Source organism: Fistularia commersonii, chromosome 33 (genome assembly GCF_037954325.1).
Source record: "Fistularia commersonii isolate RoL2024-O1a breed Wild chromosome 33, RoL_Fcom_v1.0, whole genome shotgun sequence".
Classification (NCBI taxonomy): Eukaryota; Metazoa; Chordata; class Actinopteri; order Syngnathiformes; family Fistulariidae; genus Fistularia; species Fistularia commersonii.
In genome coordinates, this window is record NC_141316.1 from 6,518,754 (window position 1) to 6,542,525 (window position 23,772).

Sequence of the window (23,772 nt, forward strand, 5' to 3'; positions counted from 1 at the left end):
TACTCTTTAATCATTTGGCTTGCCAGTGCTTAGTTATTATAGCGGGACTCCCTCCAGGGAATTCACAACGTGTATGGGTTTCTTGATGTGTTTACCAAGTGACTGAAGTAACACAAGGGCATTCGCAGCGAAAGGAACATCATCAATACAGGAAATGAATGAGGTGTAATGTAGGATGATGGAAATAGTTGGTCAAAAATCCAGGCGCTTTTGGTTCGAGTCGATGTAATCAAAATATCGTGTGCTGTAGAGCAGGGAAAATCTAGGTATGTTCTGGAAGAGCAGAGAAGAGGAATGAAGGTTAGTTGGAGACAGAATATATTTGTGAGTGAATGAGAGGAACTCGGGTGGAACGTTGAGGCTACAGGGACCGGAGATCAAGAAGTCGGAGGATTTCATGTCCAGTAATTTCCGGACTGTAAGAAGCTACTTTTTTCACAGGCTTTGAACACTGCGACTTAAACAACGATGCGGCTACTTTATGGATTTTTTTAAGCTTACGAGCTTCACGCCACCAAAACATTCGTCACAAACGTCGTCACATCGGACCAATGAAATTACGGTGAAACGCTGAGGCTGTTCAGTTCCGCCACTGAAGAAGACCACTTTAATGGTTTTAGATAGCAATCAGCTGGAGTAGGACAAAGCAGGGATGGATGGATTGACTTTTCCTTGTATTATTTATTATCATTATCATTTTCCAGTACACATTTGTGGTATGTATCTAATTAAAAGTGAAAAAAAAACAAAAAACATGTGTAACATCTTTCTGTGTAAATATCTCATGTTACAACATGGACACCTGCAGCTTATGGACAGGTTCAGCCTCTATATGTACACATTTATTTTGTTTACATACAGCTTATATTCAGGCTGTATTCAGGTGCGCTCAGTAGTCCAGAAAATATGGCACAAATGGGTTCAAGCAGGTTGGAATGGGTGGTGAAAAGTGTCAGGAGTGCTATGAGATAGAAGACTATCAGCCAGAAAGAAAGGAAAGGTGTACAAGACAGTAGTGAGACCGACCATGCTGTATGGTCTAGAAACAGTGACTACTATTTATGTGTTGTGCTTTTATGATATGCTCGGAATGATAACACGGAGCTTTGTGATATTCTGCTTTATTGCTGCAGGAACTTTTTGAACTCCCGCCTAAGACATCAGGTCTAGTATATGCCCACACCAGCATCATGACGCAAGCAGTATGTGGAAACATTAGCATCCCTCCAGTTTACTGGCGTTATCCAAATATGTATCTGAATACAGGTGGGTTCGCTGTGGTGACCAATGAAGGGAAAAGCCCGAAGGCAAAAAAAGGCAAGAAGGAGTGCGCCGTGGAGCAGGAGTTGTATGCTACTATGCTACTTACCCGACCAATGGGAAGACAGGCTTGGGCCAGGCCTGACTTGCAGCACAGTGACTGGTGTTTCTCTTAGAAAGGAGTCATACACACACCTTACACACAACCCATGCTAAATGGGACTCGCTAGGCTTCCGGGGTCTCAGCACAGGGAGTTACTTTTTCTCTCTGCCCAGTGAGGTGATTGTAAAAAAATATTCCACTTTTTGAGATGTGGAGTAAAGGTCAAGTGAGTTATGGTTTGCTGCCAATGAAGAAGAGTTATGTCGGCCCTCCTTCCAAACCGCCGGCTATGAATGTGGAATATTTCGATAAATGGTGGTCAGTATGATATAACGGTGCCGTAATAAAGCCCTTCTCAAAACTGATCATGGTATCATGAAATCCCGCCTGATACATCATCAGTGACACTGTGGCTATTAAGCGAATCCACAGCTTGGCGGGTAGAACGGATGTGTTCGGTAATCGGACGGTTGCCTGTTCGATGGTCCTTGACCGAAATAATGAAGCCGTGATTGCTCTTGATTAGCTCTTCGGCACCTTGCACGGCGACCTCGGCCTTCACGGTGTGGCTTTGTGTCAATGAGGCGTCGGTAGAAAAGGTAGGCTTCAGCCAAGCGTGCAGTATGAATGAAAAATGAACAAATGAATGATTGGATCTGTAATCCTTTGTGTATACAGCTTTTGCGATGTAACTGTATCACTGATTTATTGTCATTGATTTTTTGCTTTTTTACGGAATTTTATATCTTGGATGTTTTGCTATACAATTGGTTTTTGTGGTTTAAATGTATTTTTTTATATTTATTTATTTATTTATATTTATATTTTATTTATATATGTAATTCATATATATATATATATATATATATATATATGATATCGAGCATTTTCTGGGCATGCATTCAGCATCTTGCCCTGTCCTTTTAACATCGACTTGAAACGTTACTCTCTGATAAGAGTATAGGAAGTGCTTGGGAAATGTTGGGAATAAGAACATGGGGATGGTCATAAAGCTTTAAAATATATATAATTAATAATAAAACAAAAATATTATTGCTACTTCCCAGATTTCTGTTTGTCACGGCAGTTTCCGCCACGTAAACCCCACTGACAAAGAGGGCCAACTATTTGCTCAACATCACTTGCGTAGAGTTACCCTGGGTTCCTATTAGCGTTAGCAAGGTGGCTAACAAATCTGCCTTGCATGTGGTGGTGGTGAGGTCTGGATCTGCTCCATCTCAACAAACCAGTGCCTAGCGGTGAGGTTCAGGGCCGGCGAGGCGATATTTACAATTGTAAGAACTGGAAAGAATTTCTTGTTCCTGATAGTCTGTTTTTTTATAAAACTGAAAACAATTTGTGGCCTTTTCTTTATTTCTGCATGAAGTCCATGCGTACATGTAAAAGTCCTCCTTGTTTTCTTTCATTTATCTTATTCATTTTATCCTACATTGCTTTTGAACGGGCAGCAGTCGTTAGCAGCTGCCAACTCGCATATGACCCCTTCATGTGAGGCACAGTATTATCTGCCTCACCTCATGACTTTTCTCTATGGTTTATTTTCCGGTCAGTGAGAATAATTGCATCACGCACTTCCACTAAAGACATTACACAGCTTGTAGAGGGTCGTGGTGTATATAATAGGATAATAAATCTTTCTACAAACATTCTATAGGTGACATGCTGAGGAACAGAAATGAGCATGTGCCACGCACCCCAGTTTGTGAGGGACTGTGTGCACAAAGGTGAGCTCGGCTGCTGTACCTTGGCTTGTATTTGATCAGGAAATGATCAACAAATTCTCCACAAATTCTGTGATTTGTACTTGAGAAGATTTTAAAAAGATTGGAATCATACAGAAAATACAACTATGAATCAGGACAGTGGAAAAATGTTAATATTTATCATACGTTATCTTTGTTATCATTGCAGGTGAGGCTCTGCCTCACCTGCCTCCCCTGACGGCACATCACTAAAACAAATGCGTCAGCCATTCGAGTGATGAGATAATGCACACATTGGCGCTTGAAACAAAAACACGCACTGTGATTGACATGTAATATTTTATTTTGCACACTTATAACTAAATACGTCAAGGTCTCGGTCAAACTGGATAGAAAATGCGGTGTGGATGGTGATCAGCTGATGCAAGCAAGAACGTCCGACTCTGCTGTGATTTAAGGCGACAGAGAAGGTGACTCTCACATTGCATGTAATTTACATTTCACCATACATTCGAAGTGCATAAGGTTCTTTCTTTATTATATGCCCGAATATATTTCTCGAAGCCCCAGTAACCCTTGTACTTTACCCTTTTTTTTTACAAGAATTTAATCTTGTTAATTTGTTGCCGGGTAGCGACAGATAGACGGGTTTGAGAAAACGACGTCCATTAAAATCCGATCGACCTTGAGCCGCGGTGGTCAGGGCCATTATTGAGAAAGTCTTCACGCTTGTATTGTGGATTATTGGGTTTTTGGTGAGATTTACAGAAATAAAACATAGAATTACAAAGCGTATCGCCGCGGCTGCTGTTCTTGAGGTGGGCTAAGACGCTCTCGGTATGGTTCTGTCGTTGCGGGGTGAGATCCCTGCTCCGGCAAAACGCTCAGGAGTGTCATCGTCGTTGTCATGATGTCGAGAAGCCCAAATGAGATGAGATGCTTGAGGCTCTCCGGCAGCCGGCCGGAAACTGAAACAATTCATTAGTTGAGATGGGAACCGTTTTCAAAAAGATCACTCAGCTACCTTGGGTCTACCATGACCTGGATGACTGAAGAACGTACCAACTAGGAAAAGTGTCCCTGGCAGCAATGTAGCTGCTTTACCACTTCATCCTCTATAGTCATACATCCCCGTGACAGATCTCATCACCGAGAGGGTGGGAGACAAGCTCTTCCTTTGTCTCCAGCAAACCAGATAACTGCTTGCCACTGTGCGTGAACCGCTGCACTTTGGCTCCTCATCTTCAAAGGGACTCTTTTCAAAAGACGGCTTCTCTCTCCAAGTTCGACGTCACGTCGAGATAGCGGGGCTGTGCTCCGTGCAGTTTCACACCTCCTGATATGTTAGCATCAACAGTGAGATGGCCAGAATTTGGAGGTTGGCTAATGAAGCAGAGCTTGAGTGACACACACACACACACACACACACACACACACACACACACACACACACACACACTTGGTGTCTCAATCAACTGATTGTATTAGTAGAACCTGTAATATAGATAACAATACAATAATCAAAAAAATATGAATGATAACAGTCGGCGTCATTACATAATAATGATATATAAAATAACAATATAATGTTATAATAATGATAATAATGGTATTATTTATGATTAATTATAAGTTGTTAATATTTTTTTGCCATGGACTTATTATACTACTATTACTAATGATAACAATAATGGGAATGATAATATTCATGATAAAACATAATATTGATACTAATTACAAATGTCATAATTGCAATTACAAAATTACAAATTGTATCAATTTCCAAAATGTAATAATAATAATAATAATAATAACAATAATAATAATAATAATAATAATAATAATAATAATAATAATAATAATAATAACCACAACAGCAACAACAACAACAAAATGGGAAGATAATGATGATGAGAACAATAATGATCATAATAATAATTTGTTATTGTTATTATTATAGCAATACAACCTATTATAATAATGCTGGGGTTTATTATTATTATCAAGATTATTGTTGTTGTTTTCCATTTGGCGACATCATGGCTCAGCGGTTTGGGCCACTGTGTCACACCAATAATATTACTGCTTCCCTTGCGGACGGCTCTCCCTCTGTGGAGTTTGCATGTTCTCCCCGTCTCTCTGGGATTCCTCCAGGTTCTCCGATTTCCCCCCGCTGTCCGAAAGCATGCAGTATGTTCACTGAAAACCCTAAATTTTGCGAGAGGTGCGAATGAGAGAGCGAATGGTTTTATGCCAACCAAACCAGGGGGAACCACCTCCTCTCACCCAATGACAGCCAGGATAGGCTTCGGCCCTCCAGTGACCGCAGGATATACAGAATTGATAACCAACGAATGAATGCATGAATACATGAATAAATTCATTAATGAATGTATGTGGTTATCGTATCAAACAAAGAGGCGTTCCACGGAACGTGCACGTAGAGGGGAAAGTAGGCCTCTCGGGCAAGACATGGCGGTTCACGTCTCTGGCGGCTCTAATTAGCCTAAAAAAAATAAGGCCGGTCGAGCGTCAGTCACTTGTGAGCCTCTCGTCAGGAAGAGGTTGTCATGTTGCTCCAAGTCAAGGAAAATTCCGTTGATAGCTGACTATGTCTTTGTTTTGGATGACGGCGGTAGAAAGTTTAGAAAGTGTGAACTCACTTACTCATCTGATTTAAAAAAAAAAAAAAAACCCACACAGACACACACAGCGCTAAACAGCGCTCGCATAACCATTGCGTAATCTCGCTGAGGGGGTCTTGGCTGATGAACAAGTGTTGCTCCTCAAGCTTCCTGTCATGAAGCTCTGGAGAATTGTTTTTTTTTTGTCTCATCATTCTCATGCATTGCATAAGAAGCATTCCACGCCATATCTGATATCGGACTCCGCGCGTCGTCTTGTTTATCTTCCAATTTTTTCCTGCTTTCTATGCTCTAATCCCGGGGAGCACGCGCTCCCTGCAGCTATTTGCATCACGTATGGGCCTCGCTTCATGTCGGCCTGGCCTGCAGAGGATTGTCTCAACTTCCTCAACGCTCTTCGCCATATTGCCGAATGAATTCAAACCCGTGCAAGTTGCTCATGCGCTGCAACCCTATTAACTCTCTCCGAGACGCATCCGCACGATGACAAAGCTCGCGTACGCACAACTTTTCCCTCCTTTTGCCCCCTGAGGAAATCTAAATAACAATTCTGTATGTAATCACGCCAGTATTGTCAATACACACCGGAGCCAGAACAGAACGTCCTGCGGGACTGCTGCTGCACACACACACACACACACACATACACACACACAAACACACACACTTCAAAGCCTCCATGCAGAGATTGGCATCCATGTATCCTATACATGTCTATCGCATACATTAGTTTGGATCCAGATGCTCCCCAGCGAGCTTCCTGCAGGGCTAAACCTTAATAATCTGATGAATCCTGCATGATTAGGCGGCTTCGCAGTTTTCCGTAGGATCAAGCCATGTTTTTTTTTGATCAAGATCACGCGGCTCCGGCGTGGAGGGTGAACTTGTTCCTCCCTGTTCATGGGAACACCCTCTCTCTCAAATTACCTGATAGAGAGAAAGGGGGAGATAATGAGAACCAAAAATAAATTGTGGCATTTATATTCTCATGATCAGAATGGCATTTTACTTCATCAGACAGGCGACTTCAAAGAACTGAAACCCAGTGTAGCCCGACTGGTGTCCGTGCATGCACGCACACAAACACACACACGGACTAACAAATGGATTAAATGTTGGACCACAGTGTCAAAAACAAACAATACACATGTAACTTTAAAGAGGCTGAGGCATATGTACAAAGAGCGGCTCCATAACCCTGAGCTTAGCGCAGATAACAGATGGAATTTACCTGCGATGCGCTGTCAGCGCGTGTTTACATATTCTGCATATGCAAACGCCACATGGCTCTATAAAGCCACCACTAGCTCCCAGAATGGGAATGGTTCCAGCTGTTGCCCTTGGCTACAGTTTTATATGTATGTGCGTGTGTGTGTGTGTGTGTGTGTGTGCATCTGAGAGTGTGCGAAGCGCATAAATGTGTTAAAGAGCCATATCTATCTCTGGAACACCTGTGATCCACTCTTTTTTATCCCATTCCTTTTTGCCCATTGAAGGGGCTTGAAATAAATACAGAGGATAATCCATTTCTGCACAAAGTTTCAATCTTCTCTGCAGACCTCTGCAGCCCGAGAGCTGGCAGGCAGCCCTCGCAGTGCACCTAAATTGTGTAGATTAATTGAAGATAGCGTTATCAATAAGATCATTGGGTAAAATGAAGTTCTGATTTGACTGCAGCGGTCAGCACAAAGTATTATTCTTTGTATTCACTTTCGTAGGAGGAGAGAACAGTGCATTAGTAAGATTATGCGCTCAGACAGACAAGAACTTTACAACCATCTAAAGTTCTTAGTTGGGATTTAGCATTTGCAAATCTGTCACACCATATTTATAGATTCCCGCACACATAGCAGAAGACGAAGTAAGGTTCTTACTATCTGTCTGTCTGTTGGTTTTATCAGACAATGCTAAATGAGCTCATTAGTAAACACTAATTTCAGGAGCTGATTTAAATCAGTGCGTTTCAACAATCTCTCTTTGTTTATGTCTAATTTATGAAACGTGTGTATTATTAAAAAAAGACACCCAACGTGCAGACGATGGCCAAGTTAATGATGTTGTATCACAGACAAGCGCAGTTGTTTCCCATATTTCAGGTGACGCGAGCAGCAACATGTCACCAGAGCAGGAAACATTAGGCTACATGGGGTTAGCCTGGTCGAGGCAGATGGCCGCCATCCCGGTTCCACTTGAGGTGTATTTAAAGCGATCACAGGCTATCAGGATGTTAATTTCCAATTTGATCAGCGACATAAAACGATAATAAAATCTCTCAACATATCTTAGTTTGTATACATTTTTAAAACCACCCGTCACTCATTGGCCGCCATTGTTGTTTACGTCGCAATGCCGTCCGCGTAGTGACGTCATGAGGTCGCTCTAGGCTCGGTCCCGTTTAGTTTACCCTACAGTGCAAAAACGTGATCTGCGCAGAGAGACGTGAGCGAGGAGGATAACGCTGAAGACGGAAGTCAAAATGATCTTCAAAAAGCAAAGATGTGAAAAGGCAAATGGCGACAAAAGCTGCTGGTGTGCGGCAACTGCGTTGCTATGCCAACAGAGGTGACGAGCATCTATTGTTGGAGGACCACCCATGATTGTGCCCGTTTTTCCCGCATCAGATTGTACTTCTGCAATAGCCGGTTGTGGAAAATGCAGGAGAACATCCAGCATCTCTTGCCTGTGGCTTTTCTTCACGCGGGCTGCACTCATTTTCTTGAGGACCTTTTGTATGCTTGTGAAAGAAAATTAGACACAGCGTTTTTCTTTAGTGTCCATTTAAAACCAGCAGCACCCGTTAGCTCTTTCGGCAGCTTAGCTCGGCTAAATGCGTCAAATGCGTCCGAAGAGAAGCGGCTAGCTTCACTCCCTTTTCTCACTTCGGACCGAAAATTGTACTCAAAAGCTGCAAAATATGACTTTATTTCCGAATATAATCATACCACACTGTGCAATTTAACAGTAGCGTAAAACAAAGTTAGCCCATAAACGTCAACACAGCATCAGACAAAAATTACAATCATAAAAATGCGATTTTTGAAGAATAATACTTGTACTTTTTTAACAATACAGTCGAGTATAAGATAAACAGTAAAGCATATTTGTGCCAGTGGTCCACCATGACGGGGTTCCCTTTACAGGGGATTCCGATCAAAGTTTTGTGGAAGCACAAGGGTGTTCGTCTCATTTACTAAAACCCGCTCTGAGAATTTCTGTGAATACCGTCTTTGCGTTGAGTGGACAAAGGAGGTGACATGTTAAATTAGCTTGCGGCGTCTTCTTAAATCTTGTGAGTTTTGCCTCGCGTGGTTTGAATATTAAAACCAGGGAACTCTACGGAGAAATATCACTACTTCAGCCGTTATTAGATCAAAGTGCATATATCCTGTTTTTATGTCCATGAGCAGTTTATAGTCACTGAGAAGATGATTAAAAGGTCAAAAGGTTACTTAATCGCTGAACTAAAATCTGGAGACATTGTTGCACAATGTGACTCAATGCTATATACTAAATTTTCTCCATTTTGGGATCCAAGGCATTCATTATCTTTGTCATCAATATCATCCAGATCAAGATCACGATCAAAGCTCGCGTGTTTCGTCTTCATCTGTATCCTATTTATCTCCATCGGATTCGGGATCGTAAACACCACATTTGTCTCCTTCTGATCCTCCATCTCTTTCTTGCTCTTCCTGATCTTTGTCTCCGTCTAGGACGGCGTGTCTTTATTTCTTTATTTTTTATTTCATAATTGTCTTATCAAGAGCGCCTGCTGTCAAAGTCATCCTTTATCCTGCGGTTCAAAGCTGCCATCAGTGACTGAAAGCCGGCGACTGATGTTTTTTTTTTTTTTGGGCCCTCGCTGAATTCAAACCCCCTCATGGTGTTTGGAGAAAAGTGTCTGACGGCAACAACGCAAAGCACTCCAGTAATTGCGCCCAATTTCATCATGCGCTTGCTTTGTTGGTGTCGGTCGCTGTGCTCTTGCAGATAGATTTTAACGGCTGAAATGAGAATCTCCTGACTGACTGGTTATGGATGCGCGGCCGAGCTGTCGATAAACCCCGGGGGCCGGTGTCGCCGTCGCCCGGAGACGCCGATCGCGTTCTCGCGATGTACCCAAACAGCGGTCCCGCTTTTACCCAACGATATTTTCCTCCGGGAGAACAGGAGCTTAATTGCATGGAGCCGCCACCATATTTCACCGAGTGTTTCTCTGAATTCGCGGCGCCGTCGATCCGGGCAATAAAGACCGTCGGAGCATAATCAATCAGAAAACGGTCATCTTTATCAATATGAGACATTTAAGTAATTACAGCAGTGAGTGCTGTCAAGGCTGACACTTCCCAAGGTTGCCATTTTCCTCTGCTATCAGTGCAGTAAGACTTTTTCTTTTGCTTTCAATGTGCGTATTCATATGCAGTGCTCCTATAACAATATGAATTAGATCATTTTAAATACCTTTTCGTGTTTCACCTTTTTTTCTATCATGTCAAAACAGTACATCCTTTTCTGCTCATGCAAAGGGATTATCATTAGATAAAGCTCTTGAACTTTGACATGCAAAAGCACAAAAACACGCTGCCGGTGTACAAAAGTGTAGAATTAAAGGGGAGCTACTAATGAGACTTAAACTATTGAGATATATATTTATATCGGTTGAGGTAAGCAGGACTTTTCACCGTTTTACCTGCCGCGTTTAAACCCATCAGCTTTTTTTTTTTCTCAATATTTTACCTTCATTGAATGAACGCGGCAGCCACAAAATTACAGCTCATCTCAGAGACCGTCAATTATCTTCTAAATTACATCCTATATTAACAAATTACAGAGGCTCAGCAGCTAGCAATGAACCGCCACAGGGATTGCGGTGATGTATTTTTTTCTTTTTTTCCCAGCAGAGACAACATATAGTGACCGCAGCACAGATAAAAATGCCGTTAATAAACATCCCGCCTTCTCTTCTTAGCAGGGTGAGGTCTAAAGCAAGCTATAGATGTCTTTTTAAACAAAAAATGTGGACATCTGTGGACATTTGCGGCATCGAGCTAACTCGTGATTTTTCAGACCTTCAAATGAGAATCCTCAAATTTGGCACAGTGTTGTTCGTATGCCCTGCTTTTTCCAACAAAATGGTAAAAACGGCTGCATCCTTGAACGTAACGGACACAATATGTGCGGAAGCGACGGCCAGAAGCAGACAAACCCTCTGTTTCAACCTGACATCTCAATGGTTGGAGCAAAGTAAAATAGCCTTTTTCACTTGGCAATGACTCAGGACTAATGACCGCTCCTGAATATAAGCTGCACTGGCTTGAAGTAAATAAATGTGTGCTTATAGACCGCAATTCTCCATGAGCCTTGTCTATATGTCCACGTTGTAACATGAGATATCTAAGTTTTTTTAACTTTTTAATCAAATACAAACCAGCAACCTCCTCAAAACATATATTGGAAATGTTGTTTTTCCAAACAGTGCCTGTAACACGGCTTATAAAAAAGATTAATAATAAATAACAAGGAAAAGTCCATCCATTATCTATTCCCGATTTGTCCTACTCCAGCTGATCGCTATCTTGGTCTTCCTCCTGCGCCCTAAAACTATTAAAGTTCAGTGTCGGAACTGAACGGTCACAGAATTTCTAAATGTTTTGGCTGTATGAAGCTCATTAGTCCCCCCCAAAAAAATCCACAAATTAGGCGCATTGTTGTTTAATCAGCAGTGTTTAAAGAGTGTGAAAAAAGCAGCGGCTTATAATCCGGAAATTTGCACGTGTCGAAAACAAATGGCACGATTTATATTATTCCTATTATGTTGGTACAACCGGACATTTCCAATGCAAAGCACAGTGCTTGGGCTTTTCAGCACCACGGACAGCTCCCATCAACCTCTCACAGGCCTTTTAAAAGTGGGCCACATCATTAAAATGATAGCATACTCAGCAATAAATAACCAAAATATCATGTCTTTCCTCTGTTGGACGTGAGGAAAATCTTAGAATTTAATGAACAATCCTTTTACAAAACATTTCATGAAACACCTCATAATTCCTTAGACAAACGTGTCGTTTCCTTTTATCATTTACATGTGGGCATTGCAACTGATCCCACTGATCGTACAAAGGCACAAAAGAAGTCATTGGTATTGAAAAATATAGTAATGCACTTAAAGATTAAATGAGACTTATAAAGAAAGGGATTTTTAAACAATTTGCACATGTGCATATAAAATCTAAATTGAATCCCTGCCTACACCTTACAAACTAAAGAGTGCTATTAAATGTGTAAGGATGAGAGTATTCACCTATCCTGTAAATGTGTAAACTTCATACCAGAAACATGCATACATATACAGTACATACTGAAAATGTATGGAGTTGCATGAACAGTAGAATTCCACCATACTCTTTTGTAGTGAAGCTGGTGACTAACATTAAATTGCACATTTTCGCAAGCAATTAGCTAGCTGGCTTTTACCGCTGCTTCACTGATTTCTCGGCTATCGCTGAAAGTGGACCGCTGTTTCCTCAGACCGGCCAGCAATTGGTTGATCTTACCTCTTCTCAGTTGTCTTTGCAAGCTGTCATATATATTGCTGTGAGGAGTTTCGTAGTGGCGCCGAGTATTATACTCCTTAGATACCGAAGCTTGTTGCAAACACACCAAGCACAAAGGTTTCCCGTGCATCTCTGTAAATAAATAGGACGTAGTCCAATTTTCTTGGAAAATTCTACACTCTTTATCTACTTTTCTCTGTTTTGATAACAACATTTCGGCTAATGAGGGAGTAGCGGGGAGGTAGAGTACAGGGTAGAAACAACATCGTAACAAGCAGCAGATGGTGGATTGATAACGTCTGCTGATTGGTCCGTCTCGGTGATGCGGCTTGTCTTCTTCTCTGACCAAAATAAGAAATTTCTTGAATTGCATTTGATGAAAAAAATTAAATCCTTGTCTTTTATGCATCTTTTCACTTTCAAATTATCCTGCGGGCGTGATCGAACCTCCCTGCGGGCCGTATGTTTGACACCCCTGATCTAAGGCATCCAGTATCTCAGACACTCGCAGAGTCGACGCGAACGGGATGTTACTTCCCATTTTTTTCTTTCCCATCTGTTATTTTAGGCGTAAGATCGATACGATGCGGCTCCAAAAGTCAGGGCAAAACCTCCTGGCTCTGAACTCTTGATTGGGTAATACCCTTTTACTCTGCAGATGGCAAGGCTCGGCTCCTGAGCCGGTTATGGACGGGTTCGGTGAATAAATGTGTCGGAATGTGGCAGGTTTGTATTTTGAGTTGCCGTTTCCATCCATCATCTGCCGCTTATCCTGCACTCGGGATTTTGCAGCTTATTCCAGCCGTCATCGGGCGAGAGGCGAGGAACACCCCGGACTGGTCGCCAGTCAATCGCAGCGACGCATATACAGACAGACGACGACTCACAAGCTCATTTCGGGTTATTTTCCCATTTTTTACCAATTAACCTATTGCATATTTTTCGGACTGTGGGCGGAAACCGGAGGAAACCCATGCAGACATGGGGAGGACATGCCAACTCCACACAGAGAGGCCTCTTGATAGGAATCGAACCGGGGTCCTTCGTGCTGCGAGGCCGATGCATACGGCTGAAACACATGCGCAAAAACAAAGGTTGAATAACCGGTGGAAGTGATAACTGCATTATTTTAATCTTAAGATCAGGGTCTCAGACTCGCGGCCCTCGGAACGATGTTTTGTGGCCCCATGCCTGAAATCAAATCTTTGAGTTAGTGCGGCCCGCACTTTTTTTCTCACATGCATCTGGGGGTTTTATACAGTGGGTTTAAAGAAACGGGCGAGGAAAAAATGAAGAAGTAACTTTGCAATGTATTTTTTGCTTCCAAATCTGAAAACCAAATGATTTTTGATGAAAAAACGTCTGGTGACATTGTTAAAATGATCTTTTCTTTTCTCATTTCTATAAAAACTACAAAAAAAAAGAAAGTAAAAAAAACAAACAAAAAAAAAAACAAAATTAAAAAGATTTATTTAATAACCAGAATATCCACCATTAGCCTTGTAAACATTATACCTCCTCCTATGCATGCTAACAAACAATTTTCTTATAAATTTTAGTGGCACATTTTCCCACAGTGACAAAATTTTCTCTTTTAACTCAACAATATTTTTAGGGTGCAATTTCATCAATTCTTTTTTTTAATATGAATTTTTAATATTAATTCGTCATGTATTTTTTAGAAGAACGGTTCGTCAAATATATATATTTTTTTAATTTACCCGTTTTCCTCCCTTACACTTAAACAAAGGAAAACTTTGGGCTTTGTGTTACTTTTAGGTAATGATTTTACTAAGTGGCCCCTGGACCAAAATGAGTTTGAGACCCCTGCTTTAGATAGTATATCTCGGCAGTGTTTTCCTTCTAGGTAAATTCTGAATACTGCTACGCCACCGTGCCGGCCAAGATATCATTTTAATTTGGTAAATATATCTGACTCCGTATTTTAACACCGGAGATGTTAAAAAATGCAACATAGTGTTATTGAAACCGCGCTCAACATCCTGTCCTCCTTAAAATTGGCATTTCAGTGGGACTAACTTTTCCTTGAAATGAATAGAAAACCAAACTTGTGCAGCTGAACTGCATTTTCAGACATTTCTACAGTCAAATCCAAACACCGGACGATTTTTTTCTTACCGGTCAAACGGTAAATGAGCGAGGTGTGTATGAGCTCATTGCATTCAGCGCGATACCTGATTTCTCTCTGTAAAAAATGGAGGTCCTTGGCCTGCATCTCATTAAAAAAGCGTGATCACATTCATTTTTGCACGTTCTTTCCCAACATGGGAAGGTACCTCCGCCGCAGAGGAAGGTTGGACGACTGCACGTATCCTCCAGACTTTGCTGGAATGATTCAACCGTGTCTGCTGTAGGTGTCACAGCCAACCTGCTGGTGTCAGGCGGGTTACATTTCACAGGTTAACCTGATAACCTGCCAACAACCCTCTCAGGGTTTGCTGTCACGTTCAATTATCCCACCCGAGCCTGTGTGTTTCTGTGTGAAAGAGAAGATTCGAGGGAGGTTGCCGTGCCGAAACGGAAAGAAAACCCGTGGCTTTTTGTCACCGGCCGACTGTTTTGTTGATTTCTCCGCATACGTGCAGGAAAATTTGCACGCGCAGGCCGGGACACGCAACCGCGAGCCCGCTTGAGGCTCATCCCGGCGGTGCCAAAAAAGGCTGTCAGAGAGTTAATGCGATTTCCGCCGGTGCATTTGAAGTCGGTCTTGTCAACCTCGTCACGTCCCGATTCATCATCATTCAGCCGTACGTTTAACCCGCGCCGGTTTATGAAAGGCAACTTTCTCGTGTCACATCCGCTGTATCACAAAGTTACATGGGGGAGCGTGATCAGGGGCGCTTTTGATAGCCTGTGACAGTGAAGGATGTGCACTTGACGGAACAACCCGAGGCCGATGACGCGGAATCCTTTCCGGGCCCTTCACCGTCGAGCGACCGGTCACGCGCATTTCGCCGTATATCATTCAAGATTTCTGCTCGGGTTTTCCTCCGGGTTTCCCCCCCCGGCGGTTCAAAAACATGCAGCGGGTTCATCAGACCCCGGTTTCTTGCTGTTGACGGGCGGCAAAAGTGTGCCGTCAAGGAAAAAGGGAGCAGCCAATTTCTGTCAGTGTTTTGTTGTCTATTCTCACCCTGCGTTTTTTTTTTTGTTTGTTTTTTTTTTTTTCCACTCTGTTGTCTTTTCTTATCCTTGATGTGGTTATTGTTGTTCCTTCTGCTTTCTACTTATTTGTGGATGTCTTTTGCTATCTTTTAATAGTCTTCTAATTCTCTCACTGTTTATTTATATATTCATATCTATTGATACTATAACTGCTATGCTGCTGATAAAAGAAGTTCGCCATTGGGGATCAATAAAATTTATCTTATCTTATCTTATCTTATCTTATCTTGTCTTATCTTATCTTATCTTATCTTATCTTATCTTATCTTATCTTATCTTATCTTATCTTATCTTATCTTATCTTATCTTAATCTAACTTGTCATGGGGTTGATGGAGACTGCCTTAATCAAGCCGCTTCAGTTCAATCCCTTTTACGTAATTAAAATGTGTTATATCTCGATATCTTTGGTGACAGGCTGCTGTTTAAGTATTGTTGAAATGTCCGTTTAATACTTGATACTTCAATTCTTCATAATGCTTCAATACTTTTATGTCGTTTGTGTTTGCCCATTATATGTTCCCCCTTTCATGTAATAATGGTGCTGACCGCCTCCTACATGTAGGTCCTTCTACTTGTATGTTGAGGTGAGACGGTTTGTTTAGATTTTGCCTGGTGCGTTTGTCCTTGCTAGTATTTGTTCTCTTCTTGCATCGGAGACTGATCGAGTTATTTTCGAGTTTGTTTAAGGAATATGGTGACAGTTTGGGTTTCTGGTAATGAAAACAGCTTACAGGAATCTCTCCTCTGCCTCTGCATTTTTTTACGCGTTCCACCATCACCTAGCGTTGTCCGCTCGCCCGTCCCGTCACATTGAAGGCGCTTGGCTTTTTCGTTGGGTCCCTTCCTGTTGATGCGCCCATCCGGTAGCAAAAGGGTGCCGTCAAGGAAAAAGGGAGCATTTATTGTGCTCCGGACGGTCTAACCTGTTGCGAGTTATGAGGACGATGGAGACGACCCAGATTCAGCCGCCTCTGTTCAATCCCTTTACGCATCATTGTGATGTGTTACATTTTAACATCCTTGCTGACAGGCTGCTGTTTAAGTAGTAGTCGTTGTATGCCCATCTAGTCCCGGGGTCAGCGACCCGTGGCTCCGGAGTTTTCCCCCAAGCTGAAAAACCATTTTGTATGGATTTATCTGTTGCCTCTGCGTTTTCGGTCAGATCCACCGACTCCTAGTCACAGCCTCCATACGTCGCCCAGTGCCCGTTGGCAGCCGGGATCGACTCCAGCCCTCCCGCGACCCTCCCTGTCAGATAAATGGAATAGCTAATGAGTGAATCATTTTTCCAATAAGTTGCCGGCAAGGAAGAAAATGACCCCATCTAGGCTTAGGATCCCGTGCAGAATCACTCGTCAACATCCTCGTAAGAATAAGACGTGTGTTTTTGGTCCCGGGACATTAAACCTTGAAGCAAGGCGAGTTACGAAAATAGATACTCGGCGAAGAGTAATTTTATGCCACTAACTCGGCAGTTTTGTGTGTGATTTTTTTTTTTTTTTTCTCTGTTGTCACTCTCCTTGTGATGTTCTTAGCTCTACCGGCTAATTAGATGCTAATCAAATTCATAGAAAGTTTTGGGAAAGCATGTTTGGACACCCTAATCACAGCCCGTCTGCACAAGATCTTTGGAAATCTCATGCATTTTTATCACAGTCAATGTGAAGGTACATCACCATTTTGGATCAGACAGTTGGAAAATTGCACATTTTTGCATTTCTGCTCACAATTAAGTCATGCCAACGAAGATGCAGATGAGATCGGTTCAAGGCAGGTGATGATTATGCAGAACGAGCACGACAGTAATGGAATCAGGAACACGAATGTCAGGCCCGAATTTCTGCTAAGCGCCTTACGTGTCATCAAAAATCGAGGCGTTCTGTTTCCGTGAACCAGTGACGTACTCAGGGGAGGCAGGAGAGGCCGTGCCTCACTTGCCAATCTTAGAAAGAAAAAATTGTAAAATGAAAAAAAGAATTAATTATTCTCTAGAGCTGGGTTGCTGATCGGTCTTTTTCTTTGGAGTCTCTATTTTCTCTCTGTGTTTGCTTCGGCTTCTTCACCAGTCACCAGTTTTGAATTTTTTTTTTTTTTTTTTTTTTTATTAAAAATCGCTGGATTTTCTCATTTACTGGTCAATACTGAGAAGAGACGTGTGGTGAGGCTGCGGACTGTTGAGCCTCAACGTAGATTGTGCAATGACAGCGGACAGCTGGCATGCTCTGCGCTGAGGCCGTATTTCTGTCTCTCTCTAGGTCATTGTTACAGCATGTTTTGCTGTAAGAATTAAATTTCCAATGAACAGTGTTTTTTTTTGGGTGTTACTAGTTTCTTGTGCTGATGGATCCTAAAATGGCTGCGAAGAGCCATGAAGTGAGGCAGGCAGTTCTCCTGCCTCATGGTTGGGGAAGAGAGCTGATATGAGATTTTAAAAATAACCTGTTAACTGCTGCCAATCAAGTGGTGAATAAGGTACTTTGCAGGCTTCATATGTTTGTAAATGTGATTGTGATGAAGTCAGTGCCTCATCGCACGTCACTGCCGTGAACATATTTGTCCCGACGCGAGGAAAAGAAGGAAAAAGACAGAAATCGCTCACGGTGTCAGTGAAGGCAAAATCACCCAAAATAGTTTTCAAATTTTTATTCCACTGAACCTGCGCCTGTAGCAGTAAATTTGAGCGATTGTGACTATTTGACATATTATAACCCTTGTAAAATCACATCTTCTATAATCCCTGTAAAATGTGCTTGTGAAATTGTTAAAGAGTGACTTATTTTTACTCGTAAGGTTAACTAGGTAACCCTCCAGTCAAAATGAAGACCTGATAACCGAATCAATGATCTAACAAACTTTAAAAAAAATAAAGACGGCGTCGTCAATACGCATAACAAAGGCACTCCCGTTGTGCTGCTATTCCTGATGGACGGCTTTATCGATGCCTGAGCTACAAGATATTTTCTCCCCTCTGTCTGCCAGGCCTGCACCTATTTATACCGCTGGATTAATGTGGTTCTGTGACACACAGGCCCCAGCTGCTTGCAGTATATTTCTCATATTGCTCAGATACACTCAAATAAATAAATAGATTAGCCCAAGAGTCATTACAGTGCTGTATTGCAATAATCATTTTCTGATGATTACACACACACTATGCATCTGTGTAATCAATTGTGCATGTGCACGCTCATCTGCATCCCCACACGCTCGGCATAAATGACGTGAATCTTCTTGAAGCCTTTTTCCAGGACCCATCAAAACAACGTGAAACAAATGTTTTATCCTCCTCCGTCTCCAGTAACGGTGGAATTACAAAACGCGCCGTGACATTGACATACGCCGCTGCTTTTCAACGCCCAGAAAATCAAATCGATCAAAACATTATTGAGTTGTAATTCATAAATCTGTTTTTCCTGAAATAATAATAATAAAAAAAAAAGGATAATCTTTCACCACCGGAGAACAGATGTAATGCATTTGAAGACACACATCAATTTCTAGGGCAGAACATATGTGTGTGTGTCTCACTGGAATATTGCCTTTAATTGCTTGGAATAAATCCTGTCCTTATTTAGGCATCCGGATAAAAAAAAAAAAAAAAAAAAAAAAAATAGTGTGGAACGACAAACAGCAATCATCTGCAGTTGACATGGTTCACGCTGATGGCATTAAATGTTTATTATGCTGGAGCTGCAGATGAGGAGAGAGATGCAAATGCACACGATAATTTTGATTAAGCGTGAATCTGCAGAGGATGAAGATTGTATTGTGAAGTCACAGTGACCAGAAAAAACATAGGAACGTATTTGTCCATTTTTAGGTGTGAAAGTGAAACCCCTCCCCTCAGAAATTAATCTACATAAAAATAAAAATAAATAAAACATTTGAAAAAATCTTTATTCAGAAAATAAAATGTGATTTTTTTCAAATTCAAGACATAGGCATAGGTTTTACTGGTGCACAAAGTGAACCGTGCATCAACATCACTGTTCAAAGGACCAAACCAGCAAAACATGATTTTCATGTGCATCCATATTGTAAATATTCATCTTATGTTTTGCTCAACATGATAAGTATGAAGGGATTCAAATATAAAGAAAAGAAATCACATGATGCACCAGCACGACAGTCGTAAGTTGACTACTGAGCGCACCAAAATCCCCGCAGCACAGATAGGCCAAGCTATGTAGCGCCAGTGATGGCCAAGCTGGGGGCGTCAACACCAATTCTATGAGTCGGATTTGTGTCTTAACCTCTGCCGAACCCCTGAGGCTGACTCACCGAACCCCTGGGGTCCCATCGAACCCACTGATCTAACCCTATTCTCTGTATCCTCCTCTATAACATCAACTACATTCATATCCTCTCTCACTACGTCCATAAATCCTCTAAGAATAAAAATAAAAGAATGAAATTAAAATCACAGCGAGCCCAAAGGAGTCTGGAAGCAGAAGAAGCGTTAGTATTTTTTTCATCACCACCTGGAGGCCCAGTGCGGTTATCTGTTTTGTTTTTCCATGTGTAACGAGACTCATGTGCACGAGCCTTCCAAAAATCTGAGGCCACCGTAGAACTCCAGACAGCAGCTGAACAATAGTGTTGTCAGAGCACCTCCAGCCTGAAAACCAAACAATCCGCCGGCCCCGGTGTCACTTCTCCCAAACCCCCTGGCCGCCCATGCAGTCGCTCCAATTTGCAGGGCTTTTATAGGGAGCTGAGACAATTAAAGCGAGGAGCAGTGGCTCCAGAGGAAACTGAAATGCCTCCGGGGGAAACTTGATGGCCATGTGAAGCACAAGGTGGCCGCCGACACTGAAGTGGATTGAAAAACTCTGACTTACATTTGCAAAGAACCTCAGCTTAGGAACGCCACTAAATGCGAAACAAAACAACGAATGAACAGAGTTTTCGATCAGATTTTGAATAGAGCTGCGAGCAAAACTTGGTGCGAGAATGCAAAAAACAAACAAACTTGTGGGCTTTAGGGGTTGCGGTGATGTAGCGTAGCAACAGTCGTGCCTTTTACTCCGTGTTGTTTACATCGTTCATTGTCGTGTTCTCCTGTCATAATGTGTTTTTGTGCTTTTTCAGTAAGTTAGCCCTCATTATGGCTTCCAAAAACCTTAACTGTGCTAATGCTAGTGGTGTTAAGAAGAAGTTGAGGAATATAGTTGATCTAAAGAAGGACATGCTAGCTAAATGTGAGAGTGGTGTTTGTGTTACAGTGCAGAACTACGATGCGCTAAAAGGGGGCTGATGTGGCTAAAAGGGTTGGCTACGTTACCGAAGCAAATGTTTCAAGTCTTAGAAGACGTAGAAGAGTGATTGTTAGCTTAGATGAATGAAAGACAGCTTGCTGGAGATAGCGTTAGCGAGGGTCTCATGCAAGAAGGCTTAACTTTGGCTAGCTGACAAAGTAAAGCAAATGTCGAGTGCAAGTGGAGGCAAGAGGAGAAAGAAGACCAGAAATACTGCAGCAATGAAAGTCATCTTAAATTCCTTTCTTTTTTTTTTTTTTGCCGCAAATGAACCCGTAAAAAGTTTTGAAAGAGTTTTCGGGCTGGATTTACATTGACTTCAACTGGAAAAAGGATTTGGTTAGCCAACATTTCGGTTCGCGTATGGAGTCAAATACATAAAATTGGTAAGACGACGTTCCACTGCACTTTAATGACAAAAAATGACCAAACACAACAAACTCCACAAAGTATTCAGTTTGCGACTGGTTGTCGTATCACATGTTTCCTTACTGTTATTGTTTTAAGGTCAGTGGCAGTGTTCGGTCTGTTAGCGGCACGGCGGCGCTTTCGCCTCTCAGCATGGAGGTCCCAAACCTGCTGGATTCCAACAGGTTTGCGCCCACGGCAAAAAACCCGGTTTACCAGAGACCTTAAAACGAGGTCGACTGCGGTCCTGCTGTTTTTAAAACAAGCTTTGCCGCTTTTAAAAAGACAATCATCAAAAAAAGTTTGTTCACGCACAGCCACCGGCAAAACTAACTTCTGTTTGGAAAACAAACAGTAGAGATTTATAAGACAAAATGCTAAATAATCAAAAAAAAAAAAAAACCTTCAAAAAGGACAGAACAAAGGCCAAACGTCAAGTAGAGGCTGCTTGACTGTTCTCTTCGGTGCACCAGATCCTTCCAGAATGATTATTATGGTATAATATCCCAAGAAATTACCTTGACTCACGATTTCCCAGTGCGCTGTTCTAAGATTAGGTGCTGGTTGGAGGCCAGGGTCAAGATATCCTGACGTAACTGCAAAGTGCTTGAAGATATTTTAAAAGAAGCAATTATATAAAGAGAAAAAAAAAACACACATCTCTCTCCTACGCATCCCTCTCTATCAGCAAATGTATCATTTACACACTTCTTTCGATATTTCTCTCAAATCGCAACCTAGCCTCTGAAATAACAACTGCGATGAGTTACATCAGCCAAAGATGGCCGCACCTGGATCGGCAAACCGCGGCGCCGTCTGACAGACGTAAACAATACATGACCGCTGGATTTTCAAGTTCTATAAAGACCACATGGTAAGATAATTAAATGCCCTGGTCTAGACAGCCACCTTCCCTCCTCACGCTGGTTTTGTGAAGATGCGATGAACTACACACATTGTGCGACGGGCGTGTAATGAGGGGCAGGCCGGAGTACATTCCCAGTCTGTGACTCAGGCTTTGTAATGAACTCTTAAGACTCCTGCAAAGATAACCTCTAATGGCTTAATCATGGTTATTTCCAGGCAACTTTAAAAAAAAAAAAAAAAAAACAGCTGCGGATGAAGGTAATATCAGTTTTTTTTAAATGGTAACTTTTCAAAACTCTCTTTGGGTGTCTCTTTCGGAACTCCCGATTCTTTGCGGAAACCGGTAATTAGTTTTCAATACAAACGGGAGCCAGTTTGTGACGGTCGTTGCTGTCGTAACCATGACAACAAACGTGAACGGACTTTGACGTGTCACAAGAATGAACCGATCCGTCCTCAGACGGCTGCGTGGACGTCCTACGGAGAGAAACCAACCCGCGGCCTTTGAGTGAACACAACCCAGAAGCCGCCAGTTAGTTAGCGTTTCCATCAAGACGGTTTGATTCCTACAGCGTGGGGTCTCCATGCTCTGCTCATGTCCGCCTGGCTTTCCTTCGGGTGTCCTCCCGCAGTTCAAAAACACGTAGGATGTTCATCGGAGACCCTAAATCACCCAAATGCGTGACGATAGAGTGAATTGCTGATGTCTCTATATGATGTTAGAATGGCTTGTCGTCTCTACGTGTGGCTCCGCAACGCCTCTCGCCCAGCGACAGCGAACGAATGAATGACTAAATCCTCCTTTAAGAAAATCCTGCGAGATAATATCACGAGTGATAAGTTTACTCTCTGTTTGCGATTAAAATCAGAAATACAGACTTGTTCATCTGATGATGTGCACCTGGATATTCTGGCTTTTTCATCCGGTGGTGAGAAGGCGGTAGCCAGCAGGGGTGACGTGAGCCACAAAGGGGCCACAGAGATCAAGAGCCATTTTGGTTCAGTTTTCTTTAAAAGCCGCCTTCTGTCTCCCGCCGTCAGGTGACCCGTCACCTCTCACCCCGACGGCGCTTCGGGGAAATCGATAAGAAATCCGCCGAAAGGAGGCGGAAGGGGAGCTGTTCGGGAAAATTGAGCTTAGATACTCGGCGTGCAAAAGAGCTCCGAACAAAGAAACGGGCTGTGATTGTAAACGATTCATCTGGCCGGACCTTTTACTACTTTGAAACGCGTCTTTTTGCAATGCTCGGCGCTCGCTCCACAGCTGCATGACTTTCATCCATCTGCATAACAGGTGCATTCTACTGGAGTTATCGCCAAGCTGCTGAGTACCTAAAATTATCCAGGTGTTTGTGTTGCCATAGAAACAGACATACGTGTGTGTGTGCGTGTTGGAGCGGTAAACGGAAAGATCTGAGTGCGACCGCAAGCCAAAGCTGGACGCCCTCACGTGCGGCCTCTCTGTGTTATTTATGATCGGTGAGTTTTATTCAGAAACGCAACGTACCGTCTGAACGCGATGTTACATTAGCGGGCAAAAATGAAGCGAAATGTAAACACACACGTTCATATTCTACTTTGCTTCTGTGTTTTTGCCTCAGGGGTGAAGTGCCGCCGTACCGTCCTGATTCATTTCTCTGCTGAATAACTTTTGTTTTGGAGGAGGGTTACGATACGCTGTAAATTCGCCCACGCAGTCACGCAACATCAGGCATAAGCAACGCCGGGGCTGTGAGGAGACAACACCGATGGCCAAACGTGG

At 42.4% G+C, this 23,772-nt stretch overlaps 1 protein-coding gene across 1 annotated transcript in view; it reads left to right on the plus strand.

The window, feature by feature from the left end:
* snx29 (sorting nexin 29) overlaps positions 1-23,715 on the plus strand; it is a 256,411-nt gene extending 232,696 nt beyond the window's left edge. Inside the window, exon 21 of the mRNA XM_086141047.1 lies at positions 23,612-23,715. Coding sequence (XP_085997173.1) covers positions 23,612-23,654 — 43 coding nt within the window. The 3' untranslated portion in view covers positions 23,655-23,715. The remainder of the gene's footprint in view (positions 1-23,611) is intronic.
* Positions 23,716-23,772: the final 57 nt, after the last annotated feature.